Source organism: Oculina patagonica, chromosome 7 (genome assembly GCF_052425735.1).
Source record: "Oculina patagonica isolate OP01 chromosome 7, crgOcupat, whole genome shotgun sequence".
Lineage (NCBI taxonomy): Eukaryota > Metazoa > Cnidaria > Anthozoa > Scleractinia > Oculinidae > Oculina > Oculina patagonica.
In genome coordinates, this window is record NC_135764.1 from 8,004,093 (window position 1) to 8,025,978 (window position 21,886).

At 38.5% G+C, this 21,886-nt stretch overlaps 4 protein-coding genes and 1 long non-coding RNA gene across 5 annotated transcripts; all 5 read left to right on the forward strand.

Annotated features, from left to right (window-relative positions):
* The first annotated feature begins 1,966 nt into the window (after positions 1 to 1,966).
* LOC144659148 (uncharacterized) lies at positions 1,967 to 2,953 on the forward strand. The gene is made up of 3 exons (XR_013571865.1): positions 1,967 to 2,060; positions 2,323 to 2,432; positions 2,849 to 2,953. It is a non-coding gene; the product is annotated as an uncharacterized LOC144659148 (long non-coding RNA).
* Positions 2,954 to 6,351: 3,398 nt separating this feature from the next.
* On the forward strand, positions 6,352 to 7,221 carry LOC144659149 (adenosine receptor A2a-like; the record flags this gene model as incomplete). Its single annotated transcript, XM_078519593.1, has 1 exon — positions 6,352 to 7,221. A coding segment is annotated over one exon (870 nt), but the record flags the coding sequence as incomplete, so codon positions are not given.
* Positions 7,222 to 7,923: 702 nt separating this feature from the next.
* On the forward strand, positions 7,924 to 10,044 carry LOC144661673 (tetratricopeptide repeat protein 28-like). Its single transcript, XM_078522483.1, has 2 exons — positions 7,924 to 8,607; positions 9,947 to 10,044. The coding sequence occupies exon 1, from the start codon at positions 8,264 to 8,266 to the stop codon at positions 8,603 to 8,605; it is 342 nt and encodes a 113-aa protein (XP_078378609.1). The 5' UTR covers positions 7,924 to 8,263; the 3' UTR covers positions 8,606 to 8,607; positions 9,947 to 10,044.
* Positions 10,045 to 18,196: 8,152 nt separating this feature from the next.
* Positions 18,197 to 19,099, forward strand: LOC144659150 (trace amine-associated receptor 5-like). Its single transcript, XM_078519594.1, has one exon. It carries the CDS (start codon positions 18,197 to 18,199, stop codon positions 19,097 to 19,099), a length of 903 nt encoding a protein of 300 aa, XP_078375720.1.
* An 895-nt stretch (positions 19,100 to 19,994) lies between these two features.
* On the forward strand, positions 19,995 to 21,436 carry LOC144661658 (uncharacterized). The gene is made up of 2 exons (XM_078522466.1): positions 19,995 to 20,767; positions 21,064 to 21,436. Exons 1-2 carry the CDS (start codon positions 20,131 to 20,133, stop codon positions 21,141 to 21,143), a joined length of 717 nt encoding a protein of 238 aa, XP_078378592.1. The 5' UTR covers positions 19,995 to 20,130; the 3' UTR covers positions 21,144 to 21,436.
* The last annotated feature ends 450 nt before the right edge of the window (positions 21,437 to 21,886 follow it).

Genomic DNA, 21,886 nt, shown 5'->3' on the forward strand with positions numbered 1-21,886 from the left:
ACTCAATACATACAGTCAAGAGAGTACTTATAGAAGCTTGTGTAACGGTAAAGTAATTATAATCTCGACCTTGTCAGCCGCAGTGGAGCTCGAGGTTTCAAATTCTTTTACCGCGATTGTAAACGTCACTTAAATTTATGATTCTAGCTGAACTAAATCTAAGTGTTTAACAGCTCGTTAGACTTTTACTGCCAAGAATGCACAAATTGTGTAATTGAGACAATTCGTTTCTTTTTAGAAACAATGTATATGGTAAATAGAACTTTGTTTTGAAAAATGTTTATACACTTGCTTTTACCTGCGTGAGAAACTCGTCAGCTGTGTTCCGGAAAAGATATCTTATTCATCGTGCTGTAAGCGAAAATATTTTGTCAAATGTTACAAATAAATTGGTGGGATTGTAAAAGTCACTTGAATTAACGATTTTAGTTTCTCTAACCTTAAGAAAAAGCCCAAATTTTAATGGGATACGTTATCTCGTTAGAGACAATACATTTAGTAAATTAGGAATTTGTTATTTGTCAGTACTTTATGTTCAGAGAATCTTCAATTCGATTCAATACAGAAATTTTAACATGACAATCGCGACATCTGTGGTTTTGAAATGTGTTCACATATTTGATCAGTATGGAAGAAACAATTTTTTGTCAAATGCAGCTAATGATAATTGCAGCTCGCAATGCTATTGGAAGTTGTAGATTTTTGTTTTACATGCGAAGTCTTTATTTGATACAGCACCAGCTCTAACAAACACATTAGTAATACAGCAGGCCGAGGGCGGATTTCACTTCAGTTTGTAGCCGAACTCGACTTATCGCGATCGATCGACAAACGTCCAATTAATCAACCTTCCCTTGTTCATTTCTTGAAATAAGGACAACAACAACTTTGTGTGGCTGAAAATGGGGAAATGGGTGACAAAGTGCTCAGTTAATATTTAATTAATATTTAGCCCCATGGACCCCTGGAGTGTAAAGAAAACAAAACCTACAGCCCATGGAGATGTACTCAGTGGATGAAGAGAAGGGAGTTGGCCTTCTCTCAGGGCCACTGTGAACATTCCTGGGTAGAGAGGAGGGAGTGGGCCTCCTCTCTGACTGAAGGGAGTGGGCCTCCGCTAACCTAGCTCCAGGGGTATAATTGGAGGGAGTTGACCCTCCGAAAATCGAGTCTATGGGGGCAAGAGTGTGACGAGAGGAGCACTTCATCCCCATTCCCGTGTTTATTTGACTAACATATAAAATATAACTCAACAGGATAACTTGGTAACTATGATATAAAGTATTTATAACTGGACTGGCAAAGTGATCTGCCAATGAATGTTCATTTGAATAGCTAGGCGAGGTACTTAGCTTCTCTAAGATTTCTATGATTTGTTCAGACAAACAACGTCCAAGTCTTGATATTTACATTGTTCATTAAAATATTATTAAGTACAATTAAATTGGCTGTAAAGAAACCTAAATGAAGTATTAGTGTCTCTGAAACTAGTATTGTTCCTTCAATAAATTAGCATATTGTAACCACCTGAAGTGTGGTATAAAGTTACTCGAAAATTTGTAAATGATTATTTAGGGAAATTTAATTTAAGTGTACAACAAATTTAAAAACCTCAAAACGGATACTTAATCTAAGAGTTCCATCAGTGTACAAAGAAATCTACAGTGCAATACTGAGTTGCTCTATGATTTTTAAGCAAATTTCTATATGATTTGGAAAGCCCTTTGGCAAACTGTAACTGTTATAATATTATTATTGCATATGAGTGAGCAAGAGCTTTGGGTGGGGGGGAGCACAGGACGAAAACGCACGTTTCCGTATTTCTGAAACATGACGGAAACATAGAACTCTATGTTTCCGTCACGTTTACGTGCTGCGGAAACGTGAAAATCCAAGTCTCTGTGATAATATCACGTTTCCGTCATGTTTCCGCAACGTTACCGATCATTACCTCTATCGTAGGTTTAATAGTCCATCAAACCAGGCCATGGCAAAGAAAGTTGTCAAAGAAGTGCAGTCAGTGTATGGCAAGAAAAAATGGAAAAAGGCTATCATAAGAGGTAAATTTTCTCGTAAATGTTGTATGTACATTACCAATTTTTTTTTGTCTTTTTGATTACTCGTTTTAACAATATTATTCTCAGTTAAACAGTTTTAAAGGGCCTCAATAAATTTGGAATGATGTAGACTTAAATTTCGTTTTAAGTTTGTTTAATTGTTATCGCTCTAGATCTGTACATGTAGTACATGTATTTTGGGCTTGTAATTGGCGAAACGCCGTAAGTAGCCTCCCTTATTGATAAATATTCTGTTGCATTTTAGTTGCCGTTCAACAACACTGGAGATCCTTACGTGACGATGCAACCAGAAAAACAAATAGCAAGTTCGAGGAACACAGACGAAAAGTTAAGCGGAACAATCGTTTAAAGAGAGTAAGTATAAGAAACATACATTGTTGCTCCTTGATGATTAACTGGAGAGTTTCAGCTTTATCCTTTATTTCTCTCAAACGATTGGCATTAACTTTTGTAAGACTGGTTTTCACTGGCCATAAACATAAGCGCATAAGAAGAGCAAACACTGTCCGATTAGAAATAAACAAAAACCAAAAGAAAACGAAACTATTCGTTCTTCTTGTGCTTTTCGTATCCCTTCGGGGCTTATTATTCCTGTGCATGTTGAGAACAGGATGATAAGAAAGAGTGTGTTCAATCTTCTTATGCGCTCTTGTGCTTGTACTTAACTCGGTGAGAATCAGCCTTTTAATAAAGTTCTAAACAACAATATTTTTAGTCAAACAGAAAGTTAAAGTTCGTTTTTTGATGCGTTTTCCCTTTCTATCTTTTAGAAACTATCCAGGCGCCTCCAAAGTCTACAGAAACGCACTCTGTCAGAAAATGACAAAGACAAGGCGAAAGAAATCCCGGATCCTATCTTCCCCGAATGCGATTGACTTTATGTCATCAGAGGAAAGTGAAATCGATGATCCAGATCGAGTGGTCCAAAGCCAAGAAAAACAAGAAAACTGACGTGGGAACGCACCAAGCTCAGGAACATTAAATCAAAACTAGACGAGGCTCATTTAAATGGCCTGAGCGAGAAACAACGTCGCACAAGTGCCCGTGTAACCAGAACCGAGACGGCATCTGTACGGCCCTGCCCGACCAATGCCCCTAGTTGGGCAGTACGCACTGATTGATAGCCACTGGACTGAGTGTATTGACTGTGTGATAACCACTCATACAAATTTTTTAGCTTCAGCGAACAGTGTGGAACCTTGAAACGTTCATAATCAATATACATTTTAATAAAACATATATCATTTTCCTTTATTCTTGGGGACAATCAGGTTGTTTCCATTTCCAGATTTGCCAGCAAGTTATGTTATGATACGTAAGACTTTTTCAAAAACAAGATCAGTAAAATAACGAACGCTACTTTTTCAACAACAAAAATGATTATAGGAAAGGAAAATAAATAAAGTTTTGGTAGAAACTATCCGCGTCCGCAACTGCTATCACACAATTACGCGTCCAGTATTGGGCCTGATTACGTCAACGGAAACAAGAAAAAATAACATGTTTCCGGAACGTTACCTAGTATTTCCGTCACTTTTAGGCCTGTTTACGTCGACGGAAACCAGCAAAAATCATATTTCCGGAACGTTATCCCGTGTTTCCGCAAACTTTAGGTCTGTATACGTCGACGGAAACATGAGAAAAACATATTTCCGGAACGTTATCGCGTGTATCCGCAAACTTTAGGTCTGTATACGTCGACGGAAACATGAAAAAAACATATTTCCGGAACGTTATCGCGTGTATCCGCAAAGGTAACCATGAGGTTCCGCTTGCGGAAACCGTTGTTTCCTTCAGCTGAAACATGACGGAAACATGTAAAAAAGTGGTCCGGTTCCGCTGTGTCCGCAGCAACGGAAACACGAGTAAACGCCACAAAACCGCAGACGGAAACACGAGCTGTCCGTCATGTTTCCGCAACGTTTCCGTTTACGGATTCTTGGTATTTCGTCCTGTGTCGAGGAAATAGAAAAATTTCCCTGGCAGAATTAACACTGTTGCTAATCTCGTGTGAGAGCAAAAGACAGCGATCGAATTTTGCAGGCACGTATCAAGATGCCAAAGATCGCTCTGATTGGATGGTTTTCTGGATTCTCACGTGAGATCGTCAGAGGACAATGGTTGGCTAATTTAATAAAGCTCATAGCTCAAAATAGAACAAGAGTTGTTGATTAACTATAATTTATTTCACATGTTCAATAAATTGTGATCAGTTTTATACCAGGCCACTTGAAGGAAACGGTTGAAAACGCGAAGAAGTAATGTACAATACAGCTGCTATTGTGATCATATTTGCCGTTATATTTGAGTCTTTGATCATTATCGTTGGCAACATTTTCGCCATTTTTGTGTTTTGGAAGCACCGTAACAAACTGAAGCGAACTTCCTTTCTTCTTATAAACTTGGCTGTTTCAGATCTACATGTACTGGTTGGATTCACAGAACCAATAGTGATTGGAACGTATAAAATCCCCAAGCAGTTCGAAAAACCAAGCAACAACAGCACTAGTTATGGATTTATTTCTATGACATTTCAAACAACCTTTTCTTTTGCATCAGTAGTTTTCCTTGTACGCATTTCTCTGGAACGTGCATATGCTTTGATTTGGCCGCTCCGCCATCGCGTGGTAAGCACCAAGGGTTACATTTACAGCGTCTTTTGTGTTTGGGTGGCTGGAATACATGATGGGTAGGTGGATTGTCCTTGCTAGCTGCATTCGATATCCTAGATTTGGTACATTGGATAGTTGCTTTTTGCGCCATCATCATTCTTGCTTTGACTATAATCTGCGTGTCCTATCTGGCAATCCGAACAAAGCTTAACTGTAGAGTTCCTCCCATTGGCGCGGTTCATTACAACGAAACTGTCCACAATCAAAGCAAGAAACTTTCCAGGACTTTGTTTGTTGTGATAGCTGCGTCTCTTGTCTTCTGGCTTCCCGGGTCCGTCGTTTACTGCATTCATTTTCTGTGTTCTAGATGCCTTCCTTCTCCTCTGCTTCACATTACAGCCATCTTACATGTGGCCAGTTTTTTTGTAAACCCAATCATTTACAGTTTTAGAATTCCCATATTTATAGAACCTCTGAAACGATTTAAGCTTAGAAAGTTAACGATAGATCCTGATATTTTTAATATTTAAGCTTAAATTATTATGTTGTCCTAACTGTAGAATGTTTTTTACTTGTGTCATTTAATTTTAGCCTGCGCTCTATTGAATGTGTCATTTGTCCGACTTTAGCGGTAACTATGTTTACACCATATTGAAAACTCACTGAGATGGATAAGCTTTATTTTTTTAGCTTGTTTGCACAAAGTCACTTGTCAGGTGTCTAATCGTGTTCGCTTTTTATAGGCTGCATTGTCAATTAGTCGTCTTCGCAGTATTACGAATTAAAAATGACGCTTTTTTGACAACTTGCATCCACTTGCGAGTCCGTTTGGCCACCCAACGCAAGTTTATACGCAAGTTCAACTTGCGACTACTTGCGACTACTTGCGTCCACTTGCGTTGCCGATTGGCCAGGAATTTAGAGGCTTCGGTGAAAAGATGTTTAAATTTTAAAAGCTTACAGTGCCTGCATGGTTTGCCGTGCCGAACGCTTTCTCCATCAAGATTTCCATCAAGATTTACACAAACGACAAGTTTGCCGAATTCTCTATTTTTCAGGTATGTCACTGACTTCCCTCCCTTTTCCGCCGAACCTGAAACCGATATCATGGCTTCAAATCGCTTTGCGTTTTAGTTTTTGTATTTATAGCTGGTTGTTGTGGCAAATTAAATTCACGAAACTCGTTAACATTTGTTGTTAATTAGCTTGTTCTCGTTCGCTTCAAGACTTATTTCTTTGTAATCGGACTCTCTTTCGCTAGAAACAGGCAGAAAATACAGTATTTGGGTTGTTTCGGAAAATTGTTTCATAACTCAAGTTTAAGACGGAAAAGCTTTTTGTAGTAGCGTCGACGGAACTGAAAAGTTTTTTCGCTTGCGGGAACACAGCGGGCGATCCCGAGCGGTCAAGATGGCTCCATCTTGACCACTCGGGTAGCCAATCAGATCACGGGATTCGTTTCATCTTGACCGCTCACGGAGCTAGTCATATAATAAATATGCAATACAGCAGGCCGAGCATACGGTCACTACTGATTATGGTAAAGCAATGCTTGCCACTTTGTAGCCCAACTCGACTTACTGCGAAAAAAGAAAGAACAACACTGCAGTTTAGTGCCAAGCCTGTTCGAAGCATGGTTCGGTAACTCAGTAAGGTGAACTATCATGTCCAACACAGCTGCAATTGTTATCATATTCGCGGCTGTAGTTGAGTCCCTGATTGTTATTGTAGGCAACATCTTCACAATATTCGTATTTTGGAAGCACCGTAACAGACTGAAGCGAACTTCTTTTCTTCTTATTCACTTGGCCGTTGCAGATCTTCTTGTTGGATTCACTGAGCCAATAGCGTTAGGAACGTTTGATATCCAACTTGAAGATTCAAGCATCAACAACACCAGTTATGGCAATATTTCAAGTGCATTTCAAATAACTTTTTCTTTTGCGTCAATATTTTTCCTCGCATTCATTTCTTTGGAACGTGCATATGCGTTGATTTGGCCGCTCCGCCATCGAGTGGCAAGCACCAAAGGCTACATTTATAGTGTAACTTTTGCATGGGTAGCTGGAATGATTGCAGGGATTTTTACCTTGCTAGCTGCGTACAACATCTTGGATTTCGTACAATTGGTATTTGCATTTGGTTGTATTATGTTTTTATGTTTGATCACGGTCTGCGTGTCTTATCTGGCAATCCGAACAAGACTTAACAGTAGAGTTCCTGCCATTGATGCTGCTCATAACAGACAAAATGGGCCACAGCAAAACACTAAATTGTCCAGGACTCTGTTTATTGTCATAACTGCGTCTCTCCTCTTTTTATTACCAACTATCGTAGTTTACTGCACACATTATCTCTGTTCCGCTTGTGTTCGACCACTTTTGTTTCAATGTTTCAACATTTTTCGTTTGGCCAATTCTTTCGTAAACCCTATCATTTACAGCTTTAGAATCCCCATGTTTAAAGAAACATTTAAACGAATGAAGCTTTGCAAGCAGTCAAAACAGTATACAGTTAATTATATACCTTGAGACTTTGGTAAAACTTGCAGGAAAACAGAGGCGGGAAGGACGATAAAAACGATGGCAAGACGGTAGTCATAAATGTTTTGTAAATAGTAGAAAAGGACAACCATTTATTTGTTTAAAATATTGACTTTGAAAGTTGTCACTTTTGTGTGGGCGAGATTTCCCCATTGTTAGTTCTTTTTCGTTGAATTTGTATTGTTCAGGGCCCAGTTGTTTAAAGGGTGGATAAGGCTACCCACCAGATAAATGACTATCCAGTGGATAGCGTAGTTTTTTTTTGTTAACACTTATCCACTTGATAGAGATTTATCCGGTGGATAGCGTTATCCACCCTTTGAACAACTGGGCCCAGAGAGAAGCCTTGACGTCCCAATTTTTTAAGCCCGGTTCGCGGTTCCTCGTCGGGAGTGGGGTGGGTAACTATAGGGAAACCCCGAATTCCATTTTGTGTGATTGTTCCAAACATTAAGGGTAAATGAAAACTTTGATCATACCGTATCGTTTTCTGATTTTGCTGATGATAATGAAAGCCAAGATCCTGAAAAGGGTCTCCTTTTGTTGTACAAGATGATCATCGCTCCTGTAGCCGACTTACTCGAGGAGCCCGAAATCATTATTGTTCCGGATCACTCCTTATACCGAGTTCCATTTGCAGCATTACGTGCCCAGAGTGGAAAGTATGGATCCGCATCGTTCCTTTTTTGACGACTCTCAGGTTCATTCAGGACAGTCCAGCAAACTATCACAGTCAGTCTGGTGCACTGATAGTGGGAGATCCTAATGTTGGTCTGGTTCGATGTAAGGGAAAGAAGAAACACATATCTAGATTACCCTTTGCGGGTAAGGAAGCAGAGATGATCGGGCTACTGCTGGGCGTTCAACCTTTGTTAGGGGAGCAAGCAACCAAGCAGTGCTTGAAAGATTGAATTCAGTGAGTCTGATTCACTTCGCTGCTCATGGTGATTCCGAATCAGGTGAAATTGCGCTTGCTCCTAAACGTCCTACTGCTAGGAAGATTCCACAAGAAGACGACTACTTACTGAAAATGTCTGACATTTCAAGAGTTCGACTGCGTGCTAAACTAGTAGTACTTAGCTGTTGTCACAGTGGATGTGGACCGATAAGGGCCGAGGGAGTTGTTGGAATGGCTCGAGCGTTTCTTGGATCTGGTGCGCGGTCAGTGTTGGTTGCACTTTGGGCCTTGAACGACAAAGCGACAGAGCAGTTTATGAGTCGTTTCTACAAGCACCTTGTTCGCGGGGAAAGTGCAAGTGAATCTCTTCACGAGGCAATGAAGTGGATGAGAGGTAACGGATATTCCAAGGTTTGCGACTGGGCGCCATTTGAGCTGATTGGGGATAACGTGGCGTTTGATTTTGGAAAATGAAAGTAAGTTTAAATTAAAGAAGAAAACATTCAAACTGTGCGAGATAATGATCACAATTGCAACCAATTAACATTTTCGTAAGGACACAGTTATACTCGTGCCGCGCTACAAATTTGGACTGTGTACTTTATACGCAGTTTGAAGAAGTCGAGTGCCTAAAATGTTCTATACAAGGGTTTAAAATAGTAGCGTTGACATTGGTACCCAATAAACATTGATTAGGGGAAACGGGAAGAAAACGTCATCGCAAAACAAACTAAAAGTTAGCGTTTGATATTACTGAAAATACTGGAACCAGTATTGCGATCGGTAGAATAAATTTATGAAAAGGTTTTTGTAACCGATCTGCGATTTATCTTAACTAAATTTCGGTAACATCTGTTCACCTACAACAGAGTTAGTTAAAGTTCGTTGGCGTTTGTTAATGACAATCAAAATCGTTTCACAGACATTTTAATACAAAAAATACCGTATAATCCTTTCTATCTGAGATCTCAGTTGTCATGCAGTAGTTTAGGGAATACGCTAAAGCATTTGAAGACGGCAACTTATCCTACGCTTGTTCTTAATTTGGTTAAGCCGGTGTTACAGCAAAGCGCCCAAAAGTGTGACCACTTTTAATTTATTCACATTCTTTCGTGCAGATTTAATCCAATCAAAAGCCGTCGATAGCTTGCAGTTGACTTCTGATTGGATTAAATCTGCACGAAAGAATGCGAATAAATTAAAAGTGGTCACACTTTTGGGCGCCTTGCTGTAAATATTCTTTTCGTAGTCAAGAGAATGGTGAAGTGCATTCTGGTGACCTGCCTTCTTAAATCTGGTTATGTGCATAGAACTATAAATACACCTTATTCGATGGTTTAACATATAATACGCGCGGATATTTTGCGAGTTGCGTAGTATTTTTCCGAGTCCCGCAGGGGCGAGGAAAAATACAAGCAATGAGCAAAATGTCCGCTCGTATTATATGTTAAACCATCGAATAAGGGATTTTATTATTCCACTAATTTTTCCACTTTGTTTGGGCCAGTATTCCGTAAGTTTGTCCGCCCGTATTTTTGCCCTGTTCTACTGTGTAATAACGTGGCATATTTTGCGCGTTCTTTTGCCCTAATATGGTAAAATGGCGCAATAGTGGAATAATAAGAAGGTTTATGTTACTGTCAAATGCTTTATTTAAAAGTCATCTTTATCCTTTCAGGCTGAGGTGACGTAAGGGTATCGGTTACAAGATATAATTGGCTGCCTTTGCTTATTATAAATAAAAAAGGGCAATAACTTTTATACACTGGCTATACAGCCGTTGCCATTAAATTTCTGTTTATCTTCTTCTTTTAGGAAGAAAGAGATGACCAATGGTTGACTTGGTTCACCGTCAGACGTAAATCAAGAAATTACCTAAGAAGTTTATCGCAAGTAATCAATTGTAAATACTTTGATTTCACAAACTTGACGTTTTAATTATTATTAGTTCACGTGCATTGTCTCATAAATACACATTTTTAACTGGCAGCTAATAAGAAAGCTATTCAACTGTTAAACTTTATAATTCATTTGGAAAACAGTTGAGCTTCAGTACTAATTAGTTGGGGAAACTTAACGGATTGCTGGGACAGAAATGGGTCATTTGCATGTTTTTTGCTTTTGTTTAAAAACGTCTAGTAAAAATCATTTCGTAAGAGAACGCATTAAATTGACCATAACAAAAATATTTAATAAAACAACAACCAGACGTAATGGCTTTGCAACAGAGGCAAAAGTGTTGGTTAATGACCTTATATTCTCACGAAATTTGTTAAAATAATACTTATTGCACAGTGGATTCCATTCTGTCATTATTATTAAATTCACGCCTTTTACTCGCTAAGGAGTTGGGTGGACGTATAGCAGTATTAGTAAACACATTTTGTAACATAAGCTCGGCACAGCATGCTGAGTCGTGATAAGTCGAGAACGGCCAGATGTTGGAAGTTATTTTAAGCGGTAACTTTTCTTTTTACAAAAGAATTTAGAAAACCTTTGCAACAAGAATTTACACAAATACCGTTAATAGTTGAAAAACCAGCAGTAGTAACTTTCGTTTTTCTTCAATGCCAAAGATTTCCCTTGAAACTTCTTTGAACTTGTTACTTTACCTGAATGTGCTCTTGACCTTTTTTTAAAACGAATCAATTGAAAAGCACAAAATTAGAACTTAAGCGGCCTTCACACGACAAACTATTGGCCAACTTGTGTTGGCAAACTCAAGTTGGTGTGTGTGAACGACGCAGCAACGGCAAACAAGTTGGCCAACTGTTGGCGAAAAAATAGAACTTGTCTCTATTCTCACCAACAGTTTGCCAACTGTTGTTGTGTCGTTCACACACACCATGAGTTTACCAACATGAGTTTGCCAACTTTAGTTTGTCGTGTGAAGGCCGCCTTTGACTCGTGCTATAAGCCTGGGCAGAACGTATAATTTATAAGCTCAAACAGTTCCATTGTGTTCACGCGTGCAAGTGGTTGTGTGGTGCATCTTTAGCATTCTATGGCAACTACACCAACAAATTTAGCACAAATTTGAATAGGTCTTACCAACGAACAAATGGAAGTTGCTTTGACATCAAGTTTCGAGCTTTTTAGGCTAAAAACTTAAGGACTAAATTACTCAAAAGGTTTTGTATTTAGCATAAAGGAACATTTTTACAATTTTGCTTAAAACAAATCTGTTGGTAGCATAAGCATTGAGAGCTATGTTATAAATTTAAGGTGGCTCTGGTCCCTACCTAAAGTTTTAATAAAAGGTTTCAAAAATGTTTATTTTGTCGATTACACAAAGGATGTATAAAAGCAAAACCTTTCTCAGAGGAGTTTTCAAGTTATTAGCCTCTAGAAGACAAAACTAGTGTCTGTTTCAACTCTTTTAACGTTGTCATGGCAACAAATCTTAACGTCATTTGGAATTGACTATGTTTACTGATAAATGCCTTGCCGGCTTACACTTGACGTTTTTTTTTCGCCACATCAACAGCCTAGCTGGAACAGAATGCTAAAATGGGAAATATACTTTATCGTGAGCCACTTTAAAACAAACAAAGACCTGTTCACATGGTATAGATGTTGTAAAACTTGTAAGAACAGTTGTATTGTATCTACCTTGTGAAGCAGGACAGATGAAAAAAAAAAAAAATGCTGGACCCAAGTCTTGTTTACTTCCATTTCTGGTATGGTCATTCAAAGATTTTTAAAAAATCTTCTTTAACGACCGTACGTCATGAAAACGAAATCCGCCAATACTTTCAAATGTACTCAAGCCGTTCAAGCCTGAATTTTTTTCAGGCCTGCTTTTCGCAACTGCTTAAGTTGAGTACATTACTGCGATGATCTTTCATTTGCTTAAAATGTATATCCGCAGTACAAATATATGAATTTCATGTATTCATTTCATATCTTCTCCATCCACGGGTATATTACGAACTCACAAGTGACCAGCTCCCAGTTGGCTTGATAGCTCAGTTGGTTAGAGCGCTGCAGTAGTATCGCAGAGGTCATGGGTTCGATTCCCGTTCAAGCCTGAATTTTTTTTCAAGCTTGCCTTTCTCAACTGCTTCAGTTGAGTACATTACTGCGATGATCTTTCATTTGCTTAAAGTGTATATCCGCAGTACAAATATATGAATTTCATGTATTCATTTCATACTTTCAATTTTATCGTTTATTGATTCATTTTAAATTGATTCATTTTAAGTTTATTCATTCATTGTTTTATCGTTGCCCACTTCCTCTGTCGAAAGCATCCTGTTTTGTTTGAATATATTTTGGAGTCAGTCAGATGGATTAAATATTGTGTGTCCTTTGACATTTTCTTGTAAAGGTCTTAAAATAGAAGAGTGGCCTGTCCTAGTTTTCAAGATCGTGAGTAAAACCCCAGTAAAACTACAGAATGCATGGCAGCGAGCCGAAACAGGAAAAACAGAGAAACAGGCCATGGTAATAGTAGATCTGCATTTAAGTTAAACAACGAAATATGCGCCTTCCTTCGATCCGCTAATGCCTTCTAAATATTAAAGCAATCAAGGCAAAACGTAAGCCCAAAAGCATCCCCAGATATCAAGCGGCAGTTAAAGAGGGGCGAGGGAAAGTTTATGTACGGGCAAGAATCGGCGTAGAAATGTCAAGAACTTTTTTTTTTCGCCAATATAAACTTCCCTCGCCCAACTAACTGTCCCTGGGTCTACGAGGATGGCCCAGAAGCTATTGGCAGATAACTCGCAGCTTCATTTGTTTCAAGGTTTATCTGAACACAGGAACTCTAAAACTACAATTACAGGGTTGATAACAGAATTGACCATATTTAAAATGACAAAAATGTAGAGCAGAGGTAAATGGACACATTTGGAATATATATGATGCATGCAGTGAACTACAGCACTCAAAAATCAACTGACAAGGGAAACAGCTATCACAATAAATAAAGTCTTGGAGAGTTTCACGTTCTGTTCTGACTCCTTTTGTCTGTCATGGGCCATTATCGATCGCAGGAACGCTATGGTTATGTCTTGTTTGGGTTGCCATGTATGACACTCAGGTAATCATCAAAGCTAGAAGGACGGTAGAGCAAAAAGGAACAATGCAATGAACTTAATAACAAAATTTCGTATAGAGCAAGCAAAGCGGTTGCCTAAATTAAAAAAAAGTGACCAAAAAATAATTTTGAGGTAAACTTATTAGAAACAAAATGCATTCACTATTTATTGTGATAACTTTATATTTACAGTTGGTTCATAGTTCCTTCCAAATAAATTAATTTTTATTTGAACTTTTCAATTGTCATTCAAGGTACAGTTGTGTTGAAAAGTATTTTTTTGACAGCGCAGTAGGACAAATCCTTTGTCTGGTTTTAATTAAAACTTTTATGTCAGAATGCTATTGGATGAAATTAAAATTTGTACATGATGTATATTTTTGATGTCGTTGTTTAATCCTGTTATAAAAAGAACCAAATCTAACAAATATATCTCCAATACGGCGGGTCGAGCAGGGCGTCACAAGTAAATGTGATTAACATACGAATCATAGGATTCTTGATACTTGGCCGGCCCGAATTCAACTTATTTCGAAGAGATATTAAGGAAACTTTCAGATAAATTTTCCGTGCTAGTCAAGTTCAGTCGAATTCTAAGGAACGGCAGAAACTAGCAACTGAAGCCATGTCCAATATAGCCGCTATTGTAATTTTTTGTGTTACTGCTGTTGAATGCTTCATAATTTCTGCTGGGAACATTTTCACCATAATTGTCTTTTGGAAAAATCGAAAAAAGCTGAAACGAACCTCCTTTCTGCTAATTAACTTAGCCTTCGCCGATCTTCTTGTTGGATTGATGGAACCTATAGCGATTGCGACGTTTAAGATGTCTTCGCAGCAGCCTAAAGAACGCAGCAGCAACACTACAAAGATTAATATTGTCAGAGCGATTCAGTCAACGTTTGGGTTTGCTTCAGTGTTTTTCCTCGTACTCATTTCACTGGAACGTGCATATGCTTTGATTTGGCCTCTCCGCCATCGCGTTGCCAGCATCAAGTGCTACATTTACGGTGTAATATTTGTGTGGGTAGCTGGAATATTTGAAGGTGGGTTGTCCTTGCTAGCTGTACACGACATTATAAACATAGCATATTGGATTGTTGCTTTTTGCTCCATCATTCTTTTAGCTTTGACGCTGATCTGCGCGTCTTATTTGGCAATTCGCACGAGGCTTAACTGCAGAGTTCCTGCAATTGGCGCGTCTTATAACAATGAAACTGTCCACAACCAAAACAAGAAACTCTCCAAGACCTTGTTTGTTGTGATAGCTGCGTCTCTTTTCCTCTGGTTTCCAAGTACTGCCGTGTACTGCATTCATTTTCTATGCTCAAGGTGTGTTCCTCGTCTTCTGCTTCGCATTTCAACAATGTTACATGTGGCCAATTCTCTTGTCAACCCAATCATTTACAGTTTTAGAATTCCCATGTTTAAAGAAACACTAAAACGAATGAAGCTAAGAAAAAAGTCAAAACAATATAGAGTTCACTATAGACATTGATTTTTTTAATGCAGTCAGGCTAATATTGTAGCAACTATGGAATTTAATAATGACTTTCATTCATGCCTCGGAATTCGCAGTCACAACGGACGCTGTTCAGGGCACAACTCCATAATCCTCCGGGATTGACGGATGCCTACTGGAATTTTTTTTTGCCATTCAATTTTGCCTACTCTCTCATTTGATTGACTTTAGTGGTGACCATGTTCACACCATATTGAAAACTCACTGAGATTGATATACTATATTTTAATTGTGCTTGCTTGCACAAAGTGACTCGTCAGTCGTCTAAAATTCGTCGCTTTTTAAGAAATATGGTTTAAAAATATGGTTTTCTAATTTCCGTAATATTCCGAATATAAATTTTTTTCAATTAAACTGCTAATTGAATACGTTCGTTTAAATGAAGCGTTTTTTATTCTAGCAAACAAAAGTTCAATCTTAAAAAGGCATGGATGAACATATTCATTGTAAACAAATGACTATAAATTCTTGAATTTAGTCTTTGGTAATGTAATCCCATCTCTATTTCCTGTCATGCTCGCAAGACATGTAATAAATCTTTTTTAGTAGTTTGCAAAACCGTAAAACTGACAATGAGTATGACATGAGGCGTGCTGTGATATGGAGGTGCTTGAGATTTCGAATTTGGCAAGAATGTACTGAACCGTTAGAAAAGTTTATCGGGTTTCAGCGAGACTAAAAAGTTCTACAGTGCATTATTTTTATTTAATATACAATCTTCGTTCACTGTCCAAAATCCACGCGCGCAATTGGTTAAAATAGATCACGTGATTTTGCTTTACCTGTCGTCAGCAAACTCCGACAGTGCAGTATTGACAATAATGCACAAAAATCGTGCATTATTGAAGGTGTCTTCAGCTTCAAGGCTTGTAGAAGTGGAAGAAAAATATATTCCTCAAATTATCAACGATCCAATACCAAACAAAATCGAAGAGGATAACAACTTGAAGCGCTTTCATGTTCAAAGGTAAACTGCAGCTCAATAAATACATTTTTGTGTGCGATTGACTTGCTTGTAGTTGCTTGATTGTGAAAGCCATCGACTTGCATCTGCTTGCATTGAACAAGCTTCTCGCTGACTGTATTTATGAACGACCACAGCTGATGAACGATTTTATGGAACCATTTTTAGCTTTATTTCTGTACGGCTTATTTGTGATTTTTATATTATTGATGTAATCCCGTGTAATTATGTACTACTACAATTCTTATTTTTAAACATTAAGTTTATTGTTTGAAGTTCGTTAAGTCGATGATCGCTTGCAGTTCGATGCAGTGTACTCAGATTGTATATTAAAAGGGTTAGAGTCTGTTCGTTCGTGTTTTGTTGACAAATACACGCACTTGCTGGCCTCACAATGAACTCGAAATTTTCAATACTGCACTCGGCTACGCCTCGTGCAGTATTGAAAATTTCTCGTTCATTGTGCGGCCAGCGCGTACGTGTATTTGTCAACAAAACACTCACAACAGTCTCTAACCCATAAACAACACTTCACCTAACGGAGGCGGTAGATCCCCAAATTTAGAGTAGATGACACTTCAAACTGTGCACACAGTAATAAAACCAAGTATTTGTTATTCATTGCATACTGAAATTAAGTTCACAGTTAATTCAAATATCATACTTTGTTCAGATGTTTAAAAAGGCAATCAAAGAGCGATGGCTGGATGAAGTAAAGTAATTTCATCTCGCTTCCCTCACAGCAGGCACATGTCTAATGTCAGATTTAATTAATAAGTGAGACATGAAATACAATTGCATGTTGGATTATTTCATTCGAATTTTTTATTCATCGCAGTGCAAACGAAATAAATACCAATTCTAACAAAAACGTCTGTGGCCCGAGTTAGGGATGTCACAAGTGATAACTGTGGTTACGATAAGAATATTTGACAATTGGCAGCCCAGTGTAACTCAACTGATTCCAAAAGAACAGGAGCACTGACATATAAACCATTTTTGCCAGTTCAAAGAAAAATTAGCGGCACTAACATGCCCAATACAGTCACTTTTTTAGTTCGCTGCATTACTGCTGATGAATCCTTGGCCAGTTTTATTTGCAACATTTTCGCCATGTGGGCATAAATTACAGTAAGAGACTGAGGCGAAGTTCATTTCTGTTTACAAACTTGGCTACTGACCGCCGACCGGTTAGCTCAGTTGGTAGAGCGCCGGACTGCTGTGCGGGAGGTCTCGGGTTCGACTCCCAGACCGGACCAACACTCAGGGTCTTAAAATAACTGAGGAGAACGTGCTGCCTTTGCAATATGACATCCGCAAATGGTTAGATGTTATAGTCTTCTCGGATAAGGACGATAAACCGTAGGTCCCGTCTCCTGTATCTTCAGTGTTATATGGTCAGCAGGGGACGTTAAAGAACCCACACACTTATCGCAAAGAGTAGGGCATGGAGTTCCCGGTGTCGTGGTCTGGCCTTGTTTCACGGGTTGGTGCTTCATATAGGGTTAATCTCATTGCGCCTTTCCCACTTGGGCAGAATTGTCCAAGAAAAATTACTATGAACTATAAACTATAATCTACTGTCACGCAACAGCCAAGGGTAGTGACTTAGACCGTCACTCCCCTTGGTAACAGACCTGACGTTTACCAGAAATTCCATTAAAAACCTCTCCAGGAAAGACGACAATCCGCAAAACATTTCTCGAACTAAAGAAACGGAAGATGACAAAACATACTTCTCAGGATGAACCACGAAAAGTTCCCCCCAAAATAGGCCCGTGTGAGAGAGAAGACGTAAATGAATCATTAACATTTCCTCCGTATAAGCAGCCGGGACAAGTATGAAAAACGTCCCACGGATTCACACCCAAGCAGGTAGGAACAAAACCGAAAAGGGATTTTTTAGAAGCTACCACGGCCAAGGAGGTCTAAATTTCAATAAGAGGAAAACAAGACAAACCAAACAGAACATAAAACGAGACAAATTTTGTTCTGTTTCACCAGATCAACTATAGAGTGGTGTATGTAGTTTGTAATAAAATTGGAAAAGCGTAAATATTGAAAAAGAGGCTCAAAGTGTATTCAGGCAGATGACAATCAGATCTTATTAGAAACGGTACAAAAAGTGAAAAAAAAAAAAAACATTTGAATTATTTTTGCGTTTTGAGTTTGTTCATGTCCATTGTTATGGTAAATTGATTTAAATGACAATTGCAATAGCTGTGTGGAAAGTAATTTAATTAATCGTGCAGTAGACAAATGATGTTTAATCGGATGTTAATTAAAAATTTAGACTTAAATGCTATTGGAAACTGTAGATTACAATTTTGTCATCCTGTTCTATTAAAAACAGCAGCCGCCCCCCAAAAAAGTCATCTGCAAATACAATGGGCCGAGCGGTCGATCACAACTGAACGATTGTGGCCACGATAACAATACTTGGCGCTTTCTTGCCCAACTCGACTGCCACTGCGAAAGAACAGAATCTACGGTTTAGTGCCAGCCCAGTTTAAAGGAACGGGCTAAGTAACGTGACATATGGCGTCCAATACAGCTTTAATTGTAATTACTTGTGCTGGTATATTTGAGTCCTTGATCATTATTGTTGGCAACATCTTCACCATATTCGTGTTTTGGAAGCACCGTAACAGACTAAAGCGGACTTCTCTGTTGCTCATAAACTTGGCTGTTTCGGATTTACTTGTCGGATTGACAGAACCGATATCGATTGGAACATACAGACTTCCACGGCAGCTTGACGAACGAGCATTTAACAGCGATGATAATAGGCATATCGCCATCACATTTCAATCAATGTTTTCTTTTGCATCAGTATTTTTCCTCGTACTCATTTCTCTCGAATGTGCATGTGCTTTAATTTGGCCGCTCCGCCATCGAGTGGCAAGCACCAAAGACTACATTTATAGTGTGATATCCGTGTGGCTGGCTGCTACATCTACAGGCATATTGTCTTTACTTTCTGTTTATGGCGTCTTGGATAACGTACAGTTGACAGTTGCATTCTGTGCCTTGGTCATATTATGTTTAATCATGATCTGCGTGTCTTACCTGACAATCCGTACAAGACTTAACCACAGAGTTCCCGCCATCGATGCGGCTCATAACAGACAAAATGGACAAGAACAGAATGCAAAACTCTCAAAAACTTTATTTATTGTGATAGCTGCATCTCTTGTCTGTTGGCTTCCAAGTATGGTACTTTACTGTGTTTATTATCTTTGTTCTGAATGTAATTCTTTAATAGTACTCTATGTTTTTGACTTGTTCCGTTTGGCGAATTCTATTGTTAATCCGTTCATTTACAGTTTTAGAATTTCCATGTTCCGAGAAACGATTAAACACATAAAGTTCCGAAGGCAGTCAAAACAATACAGAGTTAACTACAAGCCAAATCAAGTTATAAGACACTTTGAGAAATAACGGAAAAGTAGTGTGACTTTTAAAAGCAAAATATTGGACGGAGGACAGTCCGGTAATTGTCTTACTAATGTCGTACTGATAACCTTTTGTAGTCCTTTCTACTCTCAAGGCAGCATAGGGGGGGGGGGGGGGCACAGCGTTTCACACGGGTTTAAACCTTGCTCTTTCATAGCACTTGTAGTCTTCTAATTTCTTAGAAAGATCTCGTTTCCACTTTTATTAATAATAATAATAATTGATATTTAAACAGGGAGGGCCCCTTCAGTCGCAGGACTGATATCAACGGGGGCCCTGTATAAATAAAAAAAGCCTACTTTGCTAATTCATTTCATTTTCTAACGACAGTGTGGTTAATTTCTTCGCCGTTTTGTGTATTTTAAAGTGATGCTACTTTCTGTTACCGAATTTCCTCTTTCCTCTCTTCTCGCGCCTGGGTTCAACCCCTATAAAGGGCGCACGGAAGAGAGAGTTCAGGGACTAGACTAGTATCTCTGTTGATAGAAGGCATCCAAAGTTTTCACTGTGGCTTTGTTTACGAACGCGTGGAGAGTTTACGAAAGCGAATTTCGGGTTTAAATTACATTCAGTCAGATAACAATCAGATCTTATTAGAAACAGTGCATACAGTGAATAGAAAATATTAATTTTTTTTTGCCTTTTTGAGTTTGTTCATATACATTGTTATTTTAAAGTGATTTAAAGGACAATTGCAAAACCTGCGTAGAAAGTGACTTAATTAATCGTACGGTAGGCACATGATTTTTAACAAGATTTTAATTAAAAATGGACATTGAATGCTATTGAAAGCTGTAGATTACACTTTTGTCATCCTGTTGTATTAAAAACAGCAGCCGCTCTAAAACAATACATCTCCAAATACAGTGGGCCTAGCGGTCGGTCACAACTGATTATGCCCACGATAGCAGTCCTTGCTACTTTGTAAGCAAACTCGATTCTGAATCACAGCGAAAGAACAGAATCTGCGGTTTAGTGTCAGGCCAGTTCAAAGGAACGGCTGAGTAACGTGACGGATGATTTCCAATACAGCCTCTATAGTTATTCTTTGTGCTGCTGTATTTGAGTCCTTGATCATTATTGTTGGCAATATTTTCACTGTATTCGTATTTTGGAAGCACCGTAACAGACTGAAGCGAACTTCTCTTCTGCTAATAAACTTAGCTATTGCGGATTTACTTGTTGGACTGACAGAAGTGATAGCGATTGGAACATATAGACTTCCACAGCAGCTTGACGACCACAGCGTTAAAAATGGACATATTTCCGTCTCATTTCACACAATGTTCTCTTATGCGTCAGTATTTTTCCTCGTACTCATTTCCCTGGAATGTGCATATGCTTTGATTTGGCCGCTTCGTCATCGTGTGGCAAGCATCAAAGGTTACATTTACAGTGTGATATTCGTGTGGTTCGCTGGAATATCTACAGGTATATTGTCTTCGCTGGCTGCTCTTGGCGTCTTGGACTACTCACACTGGGTAGTTGCAGCCTGTGTTGTGGTCATTTTATGTTTAATCGTGATCTGCGTGTCTTACCTGGCAATCCAAAGACGACTTAAGTGCAGAGTTCCCGCCATCGACGCGACTCATAACAGACAAAATGGCCCAGAACAGAATGCAAAACTTTCCAGGACTCTGTTTATTGTGATAGGTGCGTCTTTCGTCTGTTACCTTCCAAGTTGGGTACTTTACGCAATTCATTATCTTTGTTTCGAATGTGTTACCTTAATAGTAGTTAATGTTTTTAACATGTTTCGTTTGGCGAATTCTGCTGTAAATCCAATTGTTTACAGTTTTAGGATCCCTGTGTTTAGAGAAACGTTGAAACGAATAAAACTTCGAAAGCAGTCCAAACAATATGCGGTTAACTATAAGCCTTAAAACCATCGATCTTGTCAGAACTGATCAGTGTATTTGAAATTGATCATGTTTGCCTATTTTTATAAGGAGTTGTCAGTTTTACTTTGAGACGCTCAGTAACGTGCACGATGGATCTCAGGAAAAGCAAGTATGAATACGTTCTGTAACAACAACAACAAATGTCGGTTAACGGCATTTTAACAATGATGAAAAAAACAGACGTCTCCAAACGTCCGAGAATATTTTGTATTTTAGCGCACAAACACTACTTTTGTTTAGTTTTTTTATGTCATACATGCGTTACACATTTTTTCCTGATTCATGTTGAATGACAACTACAGCTTATTTATGCTATAAATTTATAATAATATAACTATTAACAGAAAATTTAAGCTAAATTGATAGAAATTTCGTTTTATTGTTATTTCAGTTTACCTTCGTTGCTATTTGAAGCAATAAATCTCCGTTAAACGTCATTTTTGGTTTTTCTTGATAATTTGCTAACCTTCAAGTCGACCTGTAAAACAGTCTCGACAGTTTGCCACGGCACGCCTTGAAGTTTGTTCTTTTCATGAATTTGTTTTGATGCAGTCGCTGCAAGCACCACACCTATATCCTATCTAAATGCACTTGCGACCCTCTGCGCGACGGGCTGTACTGGAGATATATTTGTTAGGTTTAGTGCTTTTTATTACAAGAACAAACCAAAAGTTTAAAATACAGTTATAATCTTTAACATTTAGTTGGAGCCATTTGCATTCCGAGTTACTGGTTTTAATTTAAATCAGACAAAAAATTCGCGCCACTGTGCTATCAATAAAATTACTGTCTAAAACTGCTATTACACCTTGACTGATAATTGAAAAGGTGAAAATATATAAAATGGACTAGAAACCTTCTGTTGATATAA